Consider the following 17,343-nt stretch of genomic DNA (forward strand, 5'->3'; position numbering starts at 1 on the left):
TACATTATTTACAATCAGGGGTGTGGAGGGGGGGGCGGGGGGGGTATGGACATCAAGTAGTGGACATAGAGAGAGAGAGAGAGAGAGAGAGAGATCAGAAGGCATAAGAAAAAGAAAAAGTATCTGCATTTGATTGTTTACATTTGATTATTAGCAATCCGGGGAGGGTGTTAGTTTAGGGTTGTAGCTGCCTGGAGGTGAACTTTTATTGCGGTTTTGAAGGAGGATAGAGATGCCCTTTCTTTTATACCTGTTGGGAGCGCATTCCACATTGATGTGGCATAGAAAGAGAATGAGTTAAGACCTTTGTTAGATCGGAATCTGGGTTTAACGTGGTTAGTGGAGCACCCCCTGGTGTTGTGGTTATGGCGGTCATTTACGTTAAGGAAGTAGTTTGACATGTACTTCGGTATCAGGGAGATGTAGCGGATTTTATAGACTAGGCCAGGGGTCGGCAACCTTTACCACTCAAAGAGCCATTTTGGCAAGTTTCACGAATTAAAGAAAGTAATGGGAGCCACAAAAATTTTTTTTTTAATTTAAAATGAAAAACACCGCATACAGAGCTTAAATGCTTTGTGCTATGTTAACCAGGGGTCTCAGACACACGCACCGGCACACACTTTCATGTGGAAATTTGATGTTGGTGCAGCCCGCGAGTTTTGAATAATTGGCGCTTGACAGCGTCATACTTGCCAACCCTCTCATTTTTCCCGGGAGACTCCCGAATATCAGAGCGTGATGACACTACATTTGGCGCCCTCTACAGTCTGCCCTAATAGTGTACCTGCTCGACCACATGTAGAATGCAGTTTCAGTTTGCTCACGTAAGTGACAGCAAGGCGTACTAGGTCAGCAGCCACACATCTTACACTGACGGTACCAATACCCAGAATCCCATGCAGCCCTAACTCTTCCGCTCAACCAACGCACGGAGAGGGCGCCAACATACTTTAAGTATGTTGGCGCCGTGTTACATGAGGGGTTCTGGTTCAAGTCTTTGATATAAACGTATGACTTTGCTGTCGTGGAGTTGCTTCCACAGTTTCATTTCCATCAAAAGGTCATGACTGACGACCATTGCGACACGTTTTTTCTCATTCCTTTGGTAATAGTAGTTGGAGTATTTGGCGTAGTCTTCTGTTATGAAGCCGTAAGTGTCCACCTGGAAAGACAACAGATATTGTTGCCAGGAATGAGGACTTTGCCGATAACGGGCATGAACGACGTGCGCACGTTCTCCTGTCGAATCAACTCACCTGGTCACACGTGTGGAGAGCCAGGAAGACGGCTAAAGCCCCGGTGGTCGGTCGGTAGCATGCCCAATGCTTCTTATTCAAGCGGGGAGAATACAGGAACCTGTTGGAAATCGATAGTGATGAATTGTATTTGTTTCAAGTGTGAATGTACAAAACCCAAAAGCAGTGAAGTTGGCACGTTGTGTAAATGGTAAATAAAAACAGAATACAATGATTTGAAAATCCTTTTCAACTTATTTTCAATTAAATAGACTGCAAAGACAAGATATTTAATGTTCACACTGAGAAGCTTAATTTTATTTTGCAAATAATCATTAACTTGGAATTTAATGGCAGCAACACATTGCAAAAAAAGTTGTCACGGGGGCATTTTTACCACTGTGTTACATGGCCTTTCCTTTTAACAACACTCAGTAAACGTTTGGGAACTGAGGAGACACATTTTTGAAGCTTCTCAGGTGGAATTCTTTCCCATTCTTGCTTGATGTACAGCTTAAGTTGTTCAACAGTCCGGGGGTCTCAGTTGTGGTATTTTAGGCCTCATAATGCGCCACACATTTTCAATGGGAGACAGGTCTGGACTACAGGCAGGCCAGTCTAGTACCCGCACTCATTTACTATGAGTGGCTTGGCATTGTCTTTCTGAAATAAGCAGGGGCGTCCATGATAACGTTGCTCCAAAACCTGTATGTACCTTTCAGCATTAATGGTGCCTTCACAGATGTGTAAGTTACCCATGTCTTGGGCACTAATACACCCCCATACCATCACACATGCTGGGTTTTACACTTTGCGCCTATAACAATCCGGATAGTTCTTTTCCTCTTTGGTCCGGAGGACACGACGTCCACAGTTTCCAAAAACAATTTGAAATGTGGACTCGTCAGACCACGGAACGCTTTTCCACTTTGCATCAGTCCATCTTAGATGAGCTCGGGCCGAGCGAAGCCGGCGGCGTTTCTGGGTGTTGTTGATCAATGGCTTTCGCTTTGCATAGTAAAGTTTTAACTTGCACTTACAGATGTAGTGACAAACTGTAGTTACTGACTAGTGGTTTTCTGAAGTGTTCCTGTGTTCCATGTGGTGATATCCTTTACACACTGATGTCGCTTTTTGATGCAGGGATCAAAGGTCCTTAATATCATCGCTTACGTGCGGTGATTTCTCCAGATTCTCTGAACCTTTTGATGATGTTACGGAGCGTAGATGGTGAAATCCCTAAATTCCTTGCAATAGCTGGTTGAGAAATGTTGTTCTTAAACTGTTGGATAATTTGCACACGCATTTGTTGACAAAGTGGTGACCCTCGCCCCATCCTTGTTTGTGAATGACTGAGCATTTCACGGAAGCTGCTTTTATACCCAATCATGGCACCCACCTGTTCCCACTTAGCCAGTTCACCTGTGGGATGTTCCAAATAAGTGTTTGATGAGCATTCCTTAACTTTCTCAGTCTTTTTTGCCACTTGTGCCAGCTTTTTTTTAAACATGTTGCAGGCATCAAATTCCAAATGAGCTAATATTTGCAAAAAATAACATTTTCCAGTATTTTGTCTTTGCAGTCTATTCAATTGAATATAAGTTGAAAAGGATTTGCAAATCATTGTATTCTTTTTTTTATTTACCATTTACACAACGTGACAACTTCACTGGTTTTGGGTTTTTGTACGTTGGCATGGCAGAGAGGGGCCAAACGTTTCCAAGCATGGGAAGGAAGAAAGTGCGTGTGCTGAGAAGGAGAAGGAGATGATATTTGTTGAGTTAAGAAAATAAATCATTGAAGACAGACAGAGCGTGTTGCTAGCTCATTTGGGGAAGCGGTTGGTGCGTAGCACTGCTGGTCTGCACCATACTGAAGCGGGATGAATCCATAACACCAACCAAGCATGATAAAAACAATGTATCCATGAAAATATGGAGAAGCTGCTGATGGTGTTGGAGATACCGTAGAAGTCCACTCTCCAAGGTACAAGCTGTACATTATTATTGCACGACTTCATAAAACTACTGTAGTTGTTTGTACTACATTCCCTTTCCGGCGACTTCGCCGTCAAACACACCATCGGCGGCTCTTCCATATTTTCGTGGATAAATGTCCGTCATTTAGATCAGTGATCCCCAACCTTTTTGTAGCTGCGGACCGGTCAACGCTTGAAAATGTGTCCCACGGACCGGTGGGGGGAGGAGGGGGGTGTATTTTTAAAAAAAAATATTTTTTATTTTTTTTAATTTTTTTTTACATAAATAAATACAATCATGTTTGCTTACGGACTGTATCCCTGCAGACTATATTGATATATAATGTATATATTGTGTTTTTTATGTTGATTTCATTAAAAAAAAAAAAAAAAAAAATTTTTTTTTTTTTTTTTTTTTTTTACATTTCTTGTGTGGCCCGGTGCCAATCGGTACCGGGCCACGGCCCGGTGGTTGGGGACCACTGATTTAGATAATGCTTTAAAATTCTTGTCTGGTGCGGTCAAGTATGGTGCAGTGCTACGCCTTGCCGCGCTTTAGCCCCCGTCAGCCGCCGTTAAAACTGGTAAATGTCCGTGTTCTGTCATGTTGACCTGTTCCGCACGTATCGGAGGAAGTCCTGGTACAGGACGTAAAAGCGGCTCTCGTTGTACTGCCCCGCGTAGTACGTCCTGGGCCTAAAAAGAAGGAATTGAGAAGTTATTACTGAAAATATTATATGCAAAGTGTTCAAAATGACATTTTTAAACACATTTTGTTGAGCAAAACAATCATACAAATGTATTCTACCCTTCCTCTTTATGGCAAAGACGCATATTAAAAATGAAAAAAAAAACCATCTATGTCATGGGTGTCAAACTCTGGCCCGCGGGCCAAATTTGGCCCGCCGTGCAATTTCATTTGGCCCTTGAGGAAATATGAAATTAACATTAGAGCTGGCCCGCCGGTATTATACAGCGGCGGTGCTGCTGTAACACCGCATTCACCTTTAATACTCATACTTGCCATCCCTCCCGATTTTCCCGGGAGACTCCCAAATTTCAGTGCCCCTCCTGAAAATCTCCCGGGGCAATCATTCTCCCGAATTTCTCCCGATTTCCACCCGGACAACAGTATTGGGGGCGTGCCTTCAACGTCCTCTACAACCTGTCGTCACGTCCGCTTTCCCTCCATACAAACAGCGTGCCGGCCCAGTCACATAATACATGCGGCTTTTACACACACACAAGTGAATGCAAGGCATACTTGGTCAACAGCCATACAGGTCACACTGAGGGGTGGCCGTATAAACAACTTTAACACTGTTACAAATATGCGCCACACTGTGAACCCACACCAAACAAGAATGACAAAACACATTTCGGGGGAACATCCGCACCGTAACACAACATAAACACAACAGAACAAATACCCAGAACCCCTTGCAGCACTAACTCTTCCAAACCCCGCCCCCGCTCACCAAGTTAATGTTGATATTTACCTCAGAAGGCTTAAAATAGAAAAGAGGCATTCAATTTTTTATTTAAATTTTATTTAATATATACACTACCGTTCAAAAGTTTGGGGTCACATTGAAATGTCCTTATTTTTGAAGGAAAAGCACTGTACTTTTCGATGAAGATAACTTTAAACTAGTCTTAACTTTAAAGAAATACACTCTATACATTGCTAATGTGGTAAATGACTATTCTAGCTGTAAATGTCTGGTTTTTGGTGCAATATCTACATAGGTGTATAGAGGCCCATTTCCAGCAACTATCACTCCAGTGTTCTAATGGTACAATGTGTTTGCTCATTGGCTCAGAAGGCTAATTGATGATTAGAAAACCCTTGTGCAATCATGTTCGCACATCTGAAAACAGTTTAGCTCGTTACAGAAGCTACAAAACGGACCTTCCTTTGAGCAGATTGAGTTTCTGGAGCATCACATTTGTGGGGTCAATTAAACGCTCAAAATGGCCAAAAAAAGAGAATTTTCACCTGAAACTCGACAGTCTATTCTTGTTCTTAGGAATGAAGGCTATTCCACAAAATTGTTTGGGTGACCCCAAACTTTTGAACGGTAGTGTACAAGGGGAGGTACTCTTGTCTTTTTGGTGTTTCTCTCAGAGCAATCGTCCATGAAAATAAATGTACCCATTCAATTCGCCCATTTTTTTTGTTTATTTGTAAATAGTTTCACCATGGTAACATAAAATGTTCCCGACTTAAAGTACCCGCGTCGGCGCAAACGAGAACGGTATACAGTGTTTCCCACACATTCATTTATTTGTGGCGGCCCGCCACAAAAGAATTACGTCCGCCACAAATTTAAAAAATTTAAAATAAATAAAATAAAAATGTTTTTTTTTTTTTGTTGTCCTGTCCAGCTTCTCAGGCAAATCAATCATATAGTTGATGTAGATGCCCATATCGGCTGTTCAGATTTACTTTACAAAAGAGAAGTGTAGGATACTTCTCTTGTTGCCTTATTTGTATTTGACCACTACTGTTTTCTGTTTATTTGTTACTGACTGTGGCAGGACACCTCTGCCTCTGTTTCACTTTATGTTGCTGGTAAATAATATGGTTGTAGTTAGAGATATCCGATAATATCGGTCTGCCGATATCGGCCGATAAATGCGTTAAAATGTAATATCGGAAATTATCGGTATCGTTTTTTTTATTATCAGTATCGTTTTTTTTTGGTGTTTTTTTTATAAAATCCACATAAAAAACACAAGATACACTTACAATTAGTGCACCAACCCAAAAAACCTCCCTCCCCCATTTACACTCATTCACACTCATTCACACAAAAGGGTTGTTTCTTTCTGTTATTAATATTCTGGTTCCTACATTATATATCAATATATATCAATACAGTCTGCAAGGGATACAGTCCGTAAGCACACATGATTGTGCTGGTCCACTAATAATACTAACCTTTAACAGTTAATTTTACACATTTTCATTAATTACTAGTTTCTATGTAACTGTTTTTATATTGTTTTACTTTCTTTTTTATTCAAAAAAATGTTTTTAATTTATTTCTTATTTTATTTGATTCATTTTTTTAAAAAGTACCTTATCTTTAACCTTACCTGGTTGTCCAAATTAGGCATAATAATGTGTTAATTCCACGACTGTATATATCGGTTGATATCGGTATCGGTTGATATCGGTATCGGTAACTAAAGAGTTGGACAATATCGGCATATCGGATATCGGCAAAAAGCCATTATCGGACATCCCTAGTTGTAGTAGTAGGCTAAAGTTAAATTATTTAGTATGCACTAATTAAAGGGGCATAGCTTTAAGAGACATTTTAGCTTTTATATTTTATAAGATATATTTTTTGTAAGAACCACAATTAATAAATATATTTCAGTGAATAACTTATTGTTCAAATCTGTATATAAATATGTACATAAAGTGTTGTAATTATATTGTAAAATGGATGGATGGATGGACGTTTAAAACAAAACTGTTATTATTAATTAGTAAGTATACATTTTTTTAGCCTTTTTAGAGAAAATCATATCATTGTAGTAAATTATGCAAATGACTCGATGATGTCATGGTGACCACGCCCATAGCCACGCCCCCGCCGCCACAGGTATCTTGGCAGTTTATGCAGCAGGCCCATAATAATAATGACAAACCGAGACTGACTGTTATGACTTCATTGTACCATTATAGTTCATCGCAGCATAAGAAAATAATACAAATAAAACTCGACTTTCATTACCTTTTGTTTCTGAACTGGCCAACTGGCACAACGTCTCCTCTGAGGAGTCCTCCCAGGAACTGGTAGTCCCTCAAGCGCGCTGGGATCATCACGTATTTGATACCCTGCAGCAGCACAAAACGAGCGGTCAGTACGAGGGCCCAGGGCCGGTCCGTGGCATAGGCCGTATAGGCAAATGCTAAGGGCGCCGTCCATCAGGGGGCGCCACGCCAGTGCCACAAATGTTGGAGGAAAAAAAAAAAAAAAAAAAAAAAGTTGGTACTATTATTTCTAAATACAAAAAATAATCCCACGTTAATTAAAATGCAAAGTAAAGCCTATTTAATAGAAATATTATTTGTTACAACATTACGCCCCCCCCCCCTGCACGGTGCGCCCCCTCCCTTCCCGTATCATGACTCTTTTTGGACGTCACCACTTAAAAAAATCAACACAAGATGTCAAAACGGCCAAAACTGTCAGGTGCCCAGGGAAGAAAAAACAGAAAAGAAGAGGAGGAGAAACGAGAAAAAGACAGAGGTAGCAGGTATACGAGTAACGTTAGCCTACATGAAATTATTTGTCTGTTACAGAATGTGATAGTAACCTGGCTTTTTAGCATTAAGCTAATGTTACATGATTCGGCAATTGCTAGTCAGTAAATAGCTAGTTCTGTTTTAACGTCGGGTTAATATTGTGGAGGGGGCTAAATTGTTATGGAAAATAATAATGTAAAGTTAGGTAATTACAGTACTCCCACCTTACATTCCTCAGGGACATTTGTATTAGATCTTTTAAGTAGGTGTTTTTTGTTTACATTGTTATTGCCTTCTGGTTAGCTAATGTTTGCCCTGCAGGTAATAGTCACTTTTCCACCCCTTTATATATTAATTAAAGATTAAAGATTAAAGTACCAATGATTGTCACACACACACACTAGATGTGGTGAAATTTGTCCTCTGCATTTGTCCCATCCCCTTGGGGAGCAGTGGGCAGCAGCGGCGCCGCGCCCGGGAATCATTTTGGTGATTTAACCCCCAACTCCAACTCTTTGTTGCTGAGTGCCAAGCAGGGAGGTTATGGGTCCCATTTTTATAGTCTTTGGTATGACTCGGCTGGGATTTGAACTCCAACCTAACGATCTCAGGGCGGACACTCTAACCACTATTAGGTATAGTTGTAAGCCTAGTTGTTAAAGTGCACATCATTAATGTTAATTAAGCAATATCACATGAGTGCTGAATGCTGTTTTTTAATTTGAGCACTGCTGAGATTCGGTTAAAGATAATCATAACATAACATTCTCATATAATATGTTAATTTGCTTTCTTTAAGCAAAAAAAAAAAAGGTCAAAGACAAAGCTATTCGGTTTCTTGTGAGTATATACACTTCACTGCCGATGTGGGGGGGGCGCCACCTAAAATCTTGCCTAGGACGCCAGATTGGTTAGGGCCAGGCCTGCGAGGGCCTGGCTGGTACACGACGCCAACGACGAGCGGGAGCTTCGGGCGCGACCTACCTCATCGTGGGGGATGGCCTTGTTGTCGTACTTCCGCAAAATGGACAAGGACGTGGTGATGGTGTGAGCCGTGTGGACGTAAACGCTCGTTTTGTTCCCCACGTCGGTCTCGTAACCCTCGATCACGGCCCCGTTCATCCTGACACACAAAAACAATGTGCAATGTTAGCGTCACTATGGACTTGATTGCAACACACAAAACCATTGGAGTTGTCACGTTGTGTAAATGGTAAATAAAAACAGAATACAATGATTTGCAAATCCTTTTTAACTTATATTCAATTGAATAGACTGCAAAGACAAGATATTTCACGTTCAAACTGAGAAACTTTGTTATTTTTTGCAAATATTAGCTCATTTGGAATTGAATGCCTGTAACATGTTTCAAAAAAGCTGGCACAAGTGGCAAAAAAAGACTGAGAAATTTGAGGAATGCTCATCCAACACTTCTTTGGAACATCCCACGGGTGAACAGGCTAATTGGGAACGGGTGGGTGCCATGATTGGGTATAAAAGCAGCTTCCATGAAATGCTCAGTCATTCACAAACAAGGACGGGGCGAGCGTCACCACTTTGTCAACAAATGCATGAGCAAATTGTTCAAGAACAACATTTCTCAACCAGCTATTGCAAGGAATTTAGGGATTTCACCATCTACGGTCCGTAATATCATCAAAAGGTTCAGAGAATCTGGAGAAAACACCGCACGTAAACGGCATGCCCATGACCTGCATCAAAAACCGATATCAGTGTGTAAAGGATATCACCACATGGGCTCAGGAACACTTCAGAAAGCCACTGTCAGTAACTACAGTTGGTCGCTACATCTGTAAGTGCAAGATAAAACTCTACTATGCAAAGCGAAAGCCATTTATCAACAACACCCAGAAACCTCGCCGGCTTCTCTGGGCCCGAGATGATCTAAGATGGACTCATGCAAAGTGGAAAAGTGTTCTGTGGTCTGACGAGTCCACATTTCAAATTGTTTTTGGAAACTGTGGACGTCGTGTCCTCCGGAACAAAGAGGAAAAGAACCAACCGGCTTGCTATAGGCGCAAAGTTCAAAAGCCAGCATCTGTGATGGTATGGGGGTGTATTAGTGCCTAAGGCTTGGGTAACTTACACATCTGTGAAGGCACCATTAATGCTGAAAGGTACATACAGGTTTTGGAGCAACATATGTTGCCCTCATGGACGCCCCTGCTTATTTCAGCAAGACAATGCCAAGCCACGTGTTACAACAGCGTGGCTTCATAGTAAAAGAGTGCGGGTACTAGACTGGCCTGCCTGTAGTCCAGATCTGTCTCCCATTGAAAATGTGTGGTGCATTATGAAGTCTAAAATAGCACAACGGAGACCCCCGGACTGTTGAACAACTTAAGCTGTACATCAAGCACTTCAGAGAAACTTGAATACTTGTAAAACTTGAAAAAACTTGAAAAATGTGTTTTGTTGCTATTGTTGTTTGCTATACCAAATGTATTTGTTTATTTCACTTGCAAATTAAGTGAGAAAAAAGGTAAGTGGTCAAGTATGTTGTTACATTTTTCATAGAACTGAAAGCGTACCATAGCTATATCGGGGTGTATATGTTTTTCCATATCGCCCAGCACTAATTCTCAGGCACATTTGACTTTAAAAGAAGCGTGTACAACAACGAGAAAAAAAATCACCGAAAGATGAAGTCGTGCGAATCGATTTCTTTCCCCATTTTGGAGCCGTTGAGGATGCCGGCGTTTCCCACCACGGCGCAGCGAATGCAGCCGTCGCCGCCGGGCTTTGGTTCGAAGAGAGGCTCCTGTGGCCTTGGGATCATCTTCACTGAGGACATCACTTCTGGAAACAACAAAAGCATCGATAAATCAATACTCGCAACAACGATCTGTCACACATACGTTGCTCAAACTAAGTTGTGTTGTATAAACCAGCGATTAGAACTATAATAAGTAGGGCTGGGAATCTTTGGGTGTCCCACGATTCGATTCAAAATCGATTCTTGGGGTCACGATTCGATCAGAATCGATTTTTTTTTTCAATTCAACACGATTCTCGATTCAAAAACTAATTTTTATTTATTTAAAAAAAAAAAAAAAAATTTTAAATTTTTTTTAATGAGGACAATACACAACAATACCATAATAATGCAATACAATTTCAAAACAAAACCCGACCCAGTGACATTCAGAATAGCAATAAACAGAGCAATTGAGAGCAATTGAGGAGACACAAACATGACACGGAACAATCTAAAAGTAGTGAGACAAAAATGAATATTATCAACAACAGTATCAATATTAGTAACAATTTCAACATAGCAGTGATTAAAAATCCCTCATTGATATTATCATTACAAACATTAATTAAAAAAAAAATAAAAAAAAATGAACAATAGTGTCACAGTGGCTTACACTTGCATCGCATCTCATAAACTAAATGTCTAATGATAATGTCAATGAGGGATTTTTAATCACTGCTATGTTGAAATTGTAACTAATATTGATACTGTTGTTGATAATATTCATTTTTGTTTCACTACTTTTGGTTTGCTCTGTGTCGTGTTTGTGTCTCTTCTCAATTGCTCTGTTTATTGCAGTTCTGAGTGTTGCTGGGTCGGGTTTGGTTTTGGAATTGTATTGCATTGTTATGGTATTGCTGCGTATTGTTTTGTTGGATTGATTAATTTAAAAAAAATAAAAAAAAATAAAAAAAAATTTAATAAAAATAAATAAAAAAAAAAAAATAAAAATAGATTTTTTTAAAATGAGAATCGATTTTGAATCGCACAATGGGAGAATCGCGATTCGAATTCGAATCGATTTTTTCCCACACCCCTAATAATAAGCAATAATGAATCTGATTAGATCAAATTCTACTTTTTAAAAAAAATTTCATTATATCCTGCTTTTTTACCTGAACATTCTCTACCTCTTGTTGGCACTGCTGGGGGGGGGTGTTTATTTATTAAAACAGAAGTTATTTTGTTCGGTCCAAGTCGCTCCCCCTCCCCCAACGTTGACCTCGGCATTCTGACCCCGTATCTCAGCGACTGTGTCACAAACCTGGGGGTAAAGTTCGACTCAGATTTTAAATTCGAAAAAAACAAATCAGCAGCGTCGTACAAAAAAGCTTTTATCAATTACGCCAAATAGCGAAAGTGAAACCGCTTCTATCAGGACATGATCTCGGGAAATTAATCCACGCCTTTATCTCGACTCGTTTAGACTACTGCAATGCCCTGTATGTAGGCATTAGCCAGGCCTCCCTCGCCCGCCTGCAGCTCGTGCAGAACTCTGCTGCTCGTCTGCTAACACAGACCCGCAGACGTGAGACGTTGTCCAAATTAGGCATAATAATGTGTTAATTCCACGACTGCATATATCGGTTGATATCGGTATCGGTTGATATCGGTATCGGTAATTAAAGAGTTGGACAATATCGGAATATCGGATATCGGCAAAAAGCCATTATCGGACATCCCTACTTAAAAGCATTATCAAACATTATTGAACAGGAAATGATTAAACTTAAGAGATGGTTTGATGTCAATAAATTATCATTAAATGTGAAAAAAACAAAGTTTATGATTTTTTGTAAGAGGAAAAGGGAGGAAACGATCAAACTGTCAATAGATGGAATTGATATTGAAAGGGTTTCTGAACTTAGATTTTTAGGAGTGATACTGGATGACGGTCTGACAAGGAAATATCATATTGCACATGTACGGAAAAAGGTGTCTAAGAGTATTTTTATATTAAATAAGGTAAAATATGTGTTAGATTATAGGGCAATGCGTATATTGTATTGTGCACTTATATTGCCATATATCAGCTACTGTGTGGAAGTGTGGGGGAACACATATAAGAGTAACATAAAGGCATTGTATCAACTACAGAAAAGACCTATAAGGATTATTCATAAAGTAGATTACTTAGAACACACTAACATATTATTTATTAATTCGGGTTTATTGAAATTACAGGAGCTAGTAAAGTTACAGACATTATGTGTCATGTTTAAGGCTAAAAGTAAAGCATTACCAGCAAATTTACAAAAAATGTTTGTCATCACTTCTGAGAATGAAGAGCATAGAAGAAAAGGTAATTTCAAACATCAGTATTCAAGGACAACTTTAAAGGCCTACTGAAAGCCACTACTACCGACCACGCAGTCTGATAGTTTATATATCAATGATGAAATCTTAACATTGCAACACATGCCAATACGGCCGGGTTAACTTATAAAGTGCAATTTTAAATTTCCCGCTAAACTTCCGGTTGAAAAAGCCTTCGGAGGATGACGTATGCGCGTGACGTAGCCCGGGGAACAGAGGTATGCCTTCCCCATTGAATACAATACAAAAAAGCTCTGTTTTCATTTCATAATTCCACAGTATTCTGGACATCTGTGTTGGTGAATCTGTTGCAATTTGTTTAATGAACAATGGAGGCTGCAAAGAAGAACGTTGTAGGTGGGATCGGTGTATTAGCGGCTGGCTGTAGCAACACAACAAGGACTACTTACTTGGATAGCAGACACCTAGCCGATGCTAGCAGACCCACCGCACGGATGATCGGGTGAAGTCCTTCGTCGCGCCGTCGATCGCTGGAACGCAGGTGAGCACGGGTGTTGATGAGCAGAGCAGATGAGGGCTGGCTGGCGTAGGTGGAGCGCTAATGTTTTTATCATAGCTCTGTGAGGTCCGGTTGCTAAGTTAGCCTTAGCGTCGTTAGCAACAGCGTTGTTAAGCTTTGCCAGACTGAGATCTATTAACCGTGTAGTACAATGTACATGGTTTAATAGTATTGTTGATCTTCTGTCTATCCTTCCAGTCAGGGATTTATTTATTTTGTTTCTATCTGCATTTGAGACAGATGCTATCACGTTAGCTCATGCTAAAGAGCTTCGTCGATGTATTGTCGTGGAGATAAAAGGCACTGTGAATGTCCATTTCACGTTTTCGACTCTCATTTTCAAGAGGATATAGTATGGTGGTTTAAAATACAAATCCGTGATCCACAATAGAAAAAGGAGAGAGTGTGGAATCCAATGAGCCAGCTTGTACCTAAGTTACGGTCAGAGCGAAAAAAAATATGTATTTCACGGCATTCTAGTCCGTCACTCTAACGTTCCTCATCCACGAATCTTTCATCCTCGCTCAAATTTATGGGGTAATCGTCGCTTTCTCGGTCCGAATTGCTCTAGCTGCGTTGAAAACAATAGGAAAATATGAGGGAGTGAACAACTGACAACGTCACGCTACTTCCGGTAGGGGCAAGGTTTTTTTTTATCAGAGACCAAAAGTTGCGAACTTTATCGACGTTGTTCTATACTAAATCCTTTCAGCAAAAATATGGCAATATCGCAAAATGATCAAGTATGACACATTTAATGGATCTGCTATCCCCGTTTAAATAAAACAATTTCATTTCAGTAGGCCTTTAAAAACTATGGAATTCTCTTTACAATGAGATAAAAGATTGTAAAAATATATAAAGACAGAACAATAAAATCATAAGGACAGCCATAAGTGTTTACATTTTGCTTTATATTTATTATTTTAATTAGTTTTTGCCTGGTTTTGTATTTGTTTTGTATCATCCCGTGAGGTGTATATTACTTTTTTTGTTTTTTTTGTTCGGTTTGTACTTCATGAAGTTTTGCACTTGTGTTTTTTTTGGTTTGTTTTCATTATATTTGGATGTAATTGTTGGTTTATATGATATCCATTAAGTAAGACTACGTATTATGTTGAAGAGGGCAGGAAAATATAAGATTTTTCTTCATCCTGCTCCTTCTCAGGCATTGGTGTGTAAATGTATAATTGAATAATTGAGGTATGATTGTCTATCGATCAAAGATGCGCATCAATGAAGGAGATACATAAAAATGAAATGTTGCAGGCATCAAATTCCAAATGAGCTAATATTTGCAAAAAATAACAAAGTTTACCAGTTGAAACATTAAATATCTTGTCTTTGCAGTCTATTCAATTGAATATAAGTTGAAAAGGATTTGCAAATCATTGTATTCAGTTTTTATTTACCATTTACACAACGTGACAACTTCACTGCTTTTGGGGTTTGTATATGACATATACAATGTAAATTAGCATCAAGCTAGCACATTGAGAAAAAGTGGAGCCTTACTTTTGAGTGCTATTTATTAGGCATCCTTGCATTGTTATACAGGTATATTTTTATTTTTTTAAAATAAAGCACTTTTTTTATTTGTTTACAAATCTTTTTTAATGTGTTTGCCAATATGTTTTGGGGGTTGCAAATCCACACTTTGTTTGGTTGGGCGGGCGTAATGTTGTAACAAATAATATTTCTATTAAGTAGGCTTTACTTTGCATTTTAATTAACGTGGGATTATTTGTAGTATTTAGAAATAATAGTACCACCTTTTTTTTTTTTTTTTTTTTTTTTTTTTTCCTCCAACGTTTGTGGCACTGGCGTGGCGCCCCCTGATGGACGGCGCCCTTAGCATTTGCCTATACGGCCTATGCCACGGACCGGCCCTGCATTTAGTGGTCAATTGTACGGAATATGTACTGTACTGTGCAATCTACTAATAAAAGTCTCAATCAATCAATCAATCAATCAAAAAAAGCACTTTATATATAGAAAGGTTTTGTTAAGAAACCATTCTGAGCCTTATCTTATTTAGTTCTTATTTTATATATGTTGACCACATTAACCCTAGCAATGGACCCTGTGTGTATATGTATGTTATGCCATTGTTTACAAATTTGGTAAATAAATAACCAAAAAATTTATATTTTGTTGTTTTCTTACTGTACCGAAAATGAACCGAACCGTGACCTCTAAACCGAGGTACGTACCGAACCAAAATTTTTGTGTACCGTTACACCCCTACCATTTACACAACGTGCCAACTTCACTGGTTTTGGCTTTTGTACAACAAAAATGTATGGACTTATTTTTAACATGTTTATGAGTGGGGCGCTTTTGAATCCTTGAGGATTTAACTATTGGCCTTGAAAAGGAAAAATATCAAAATGTCCCCCGAATGCTTTGACATTTAAGTGTGCGGCCATGAGAGGAAGACGTTTGGACACCCCTGTCCGGGAGGGATTGAATAATACTGAGGTGGCGTTCACGAACGAGCAGAGGTGGGTAGAGTAGCCAGAAATTGTACTCAAGTAAGAGTACTGTTACTTTAGAGATTTATTACTTAAGTAAAAGTAAGGAGTAGTCACCCAAATATTTACTTGAGTAAAAGTAAAAAGCATGTTGTGAAAAAACTACTCAAGTACTGAGTAACTGATGAGTAATCTGTTCGTTAAATGATGATGGCAAAAATAATGCACAAAAACATAAAAATGGCAATGAGCAAATTCAGAGCCAGGAATATCTCTTAAGCAACTAAAACAATAATATATATTAAATAATAATACATTAACATAAAAAAAAAAGAAGACAAATTGAGCCACAATAACTTAACAGCACCATAGGCTCAGTAGGCAGAGATTACAAAGGAAAATAACAAGTTAGCCTTTACGCAAACCATAAACTGATAGGTGTGGGCTGCACCTGGGAACACTGTGCACTTCTGGCTGGTGTTTGTATGCATGCGTGTGTGTGTGTGTGTGTGTGTGTGTGTGTGTGTGTGTGTGTGTGTGTGTGTGTGTGTGTGTGTGTGTGTGTGTGTGTGTGTGTGTGTGTGTGTGTGTGTGTGTGTGTGTGTCTCTGTCTGTCTCTCTATGAGGCTGCAGTGCGTTAATAAATGTCCCCACACGATGTACATTTGACAGTGATTCATAGCAGGGAAGCTAACATCAGCCTACGGTGACAGCCAAAATATCTACTAACGTTACTTACCCCCATGTGCTTCCTCAAATTTGACGTTGAGTTCATGTAAGCTTAAGCTTGTTGTTTGCCGCTGAAACTTTATGGGCAGTTAATCATGTGACCGCCTGGCTCTGTTTGATTGGTGAAACGGAGTCAAACGTCACCAGTGACTGCATTTGATTGGTGAAACGGAGTCAAACGTCACCAGTGACCGCATTTGATTGGTGAAACGGAGTCAAACGTCACCAGTGGCTGCATTTGATTGGTGAAACGGAGTCAAACGTCACCAGTGACTGCATTTGATTGGTGAAACGGAGTCAAACGTCACCAGTGACCGCATTTGATTGGTGAAACGGAGTCAAACACCACCAGTGACTGCATTTGATTGGTGAAACGGAGTCAAACGCCACCAGCGACTGCATTTGATTGGTGAAACGGAGTCAAACGTCACCAGCGACTGCATTTGATTGGTGAAACGGAGTCAAACGTCACCAGTGACTGCATTTGATTGGTGAAACGGAGTCAAACGTCACCAGTGACTGCATTTGATTGGTAAAACGGAGTCAAACGTCACCAGTGACTGCATTTGATTGGTGAAACGGAGTCAAACGTCACCAGTGACCGCATTTGATTGGTGAAACGGAGTCAAACGCCACCAGTGACTGCATTTGATTGGTGAAACGGAGTCAAACGTCACTAGTGACTGCATTTGATTGGTGAAACGGAGTCAAACGTCACCAGTGACTGCATTTGATTGGTGAAACGGAGTCAAACGTCCCCAGTGGCTGCATTTGATTGGTGAAACGGAGTCAAACGTCACCAGTGGCTGCATTTGATTGGTGAAACGGAGTCAAACGTCACCAGTGGCTGCATTTGATTGGTGAAACGGAGTCAAACGTCACTAGTGACTGCATTTGATTGGTGAAACGGAGTCAAACGTCACCAGTGGCTGCATTTGATTGGTGAAACGGAGTCAAACGTCACCAGCGACTACATTTGATTGGTGAAACGGAGTCAAACGTCACCATAGACTGCATTTTATTGGTGAAACGGAGTCAAACGTCA

The 17,343-nt window shown here is 39.8% G+C and overlaps 1 protein-coding gene across 3 annotated transcripts in view; it reads right to left on the reverse strand.

Annotated features, from left to right (window-relative positions):
* Positions 1 to 321: 321 nt before the first annotated feature.
* The window catches only part of LOC133656245 (alpha-N-acetylgalactosaminide alpha-2,6-sialyltransferase 1-like), a 45,963-nt gene continuing 28,941 nt past the window's right edge, over positions 322 to 17,343 (reverse strand). For 2 of the 3 annotated variants that reach the window (XM_062057192.1, XM_062057191.1), the window contains exons 5-10: positions 10,138 to 10,300; positions 8,465 to 8,603; positions 6,966 to 7,069; positions 3,829 to 3,912; positions 1,260 to 1,359; positions 322 to 1,165 (exon numbers count right to left, since the gene is read on the reverse strand). In XM_062057192.1, the coding sequence (XP_061913176.1) occupies positions 974 to 1,165; positions 1,260 to 1,359; positions 3,829 to 3,912; positions 6,966 to 7,069; positions 8,465 to 8,603; positions 10,138 to 10,300 (782 nt within the window). In that variant the 3' untranslated portion in view covers positions 322 to 973. Of the gene's footprint in view, positions 1,166 to 1,259; positions 1,360 to 2,883; positions 2,988 to 3,828; positions 3,913 to 6,965; positions 7,070 to 8,464; positions 8,604 to 10,137; positions 10,301 to 17,343 lie in introns of all 3 variants that reach the window. The other variant, XR_009827116.1, reaches the window with a different exon arrangement.

This window comes from Entelurus aequoreus, linkage group LG08, assembly GCF_033978785.1.
Source record: "Entelurus aequoreus isolate RoL-2023_Sb linkage group LG08, RoL_Eaeq_v1.1, whole genome shotgun sequence".
In the NCBI taxonomy this organism is placed as follows: Eukaryota; Metazoa; Chordata; class Actinopteri; order Syngnathiformes; family Syngnathidae; genus Entelurus; species Entelurus aequoreus.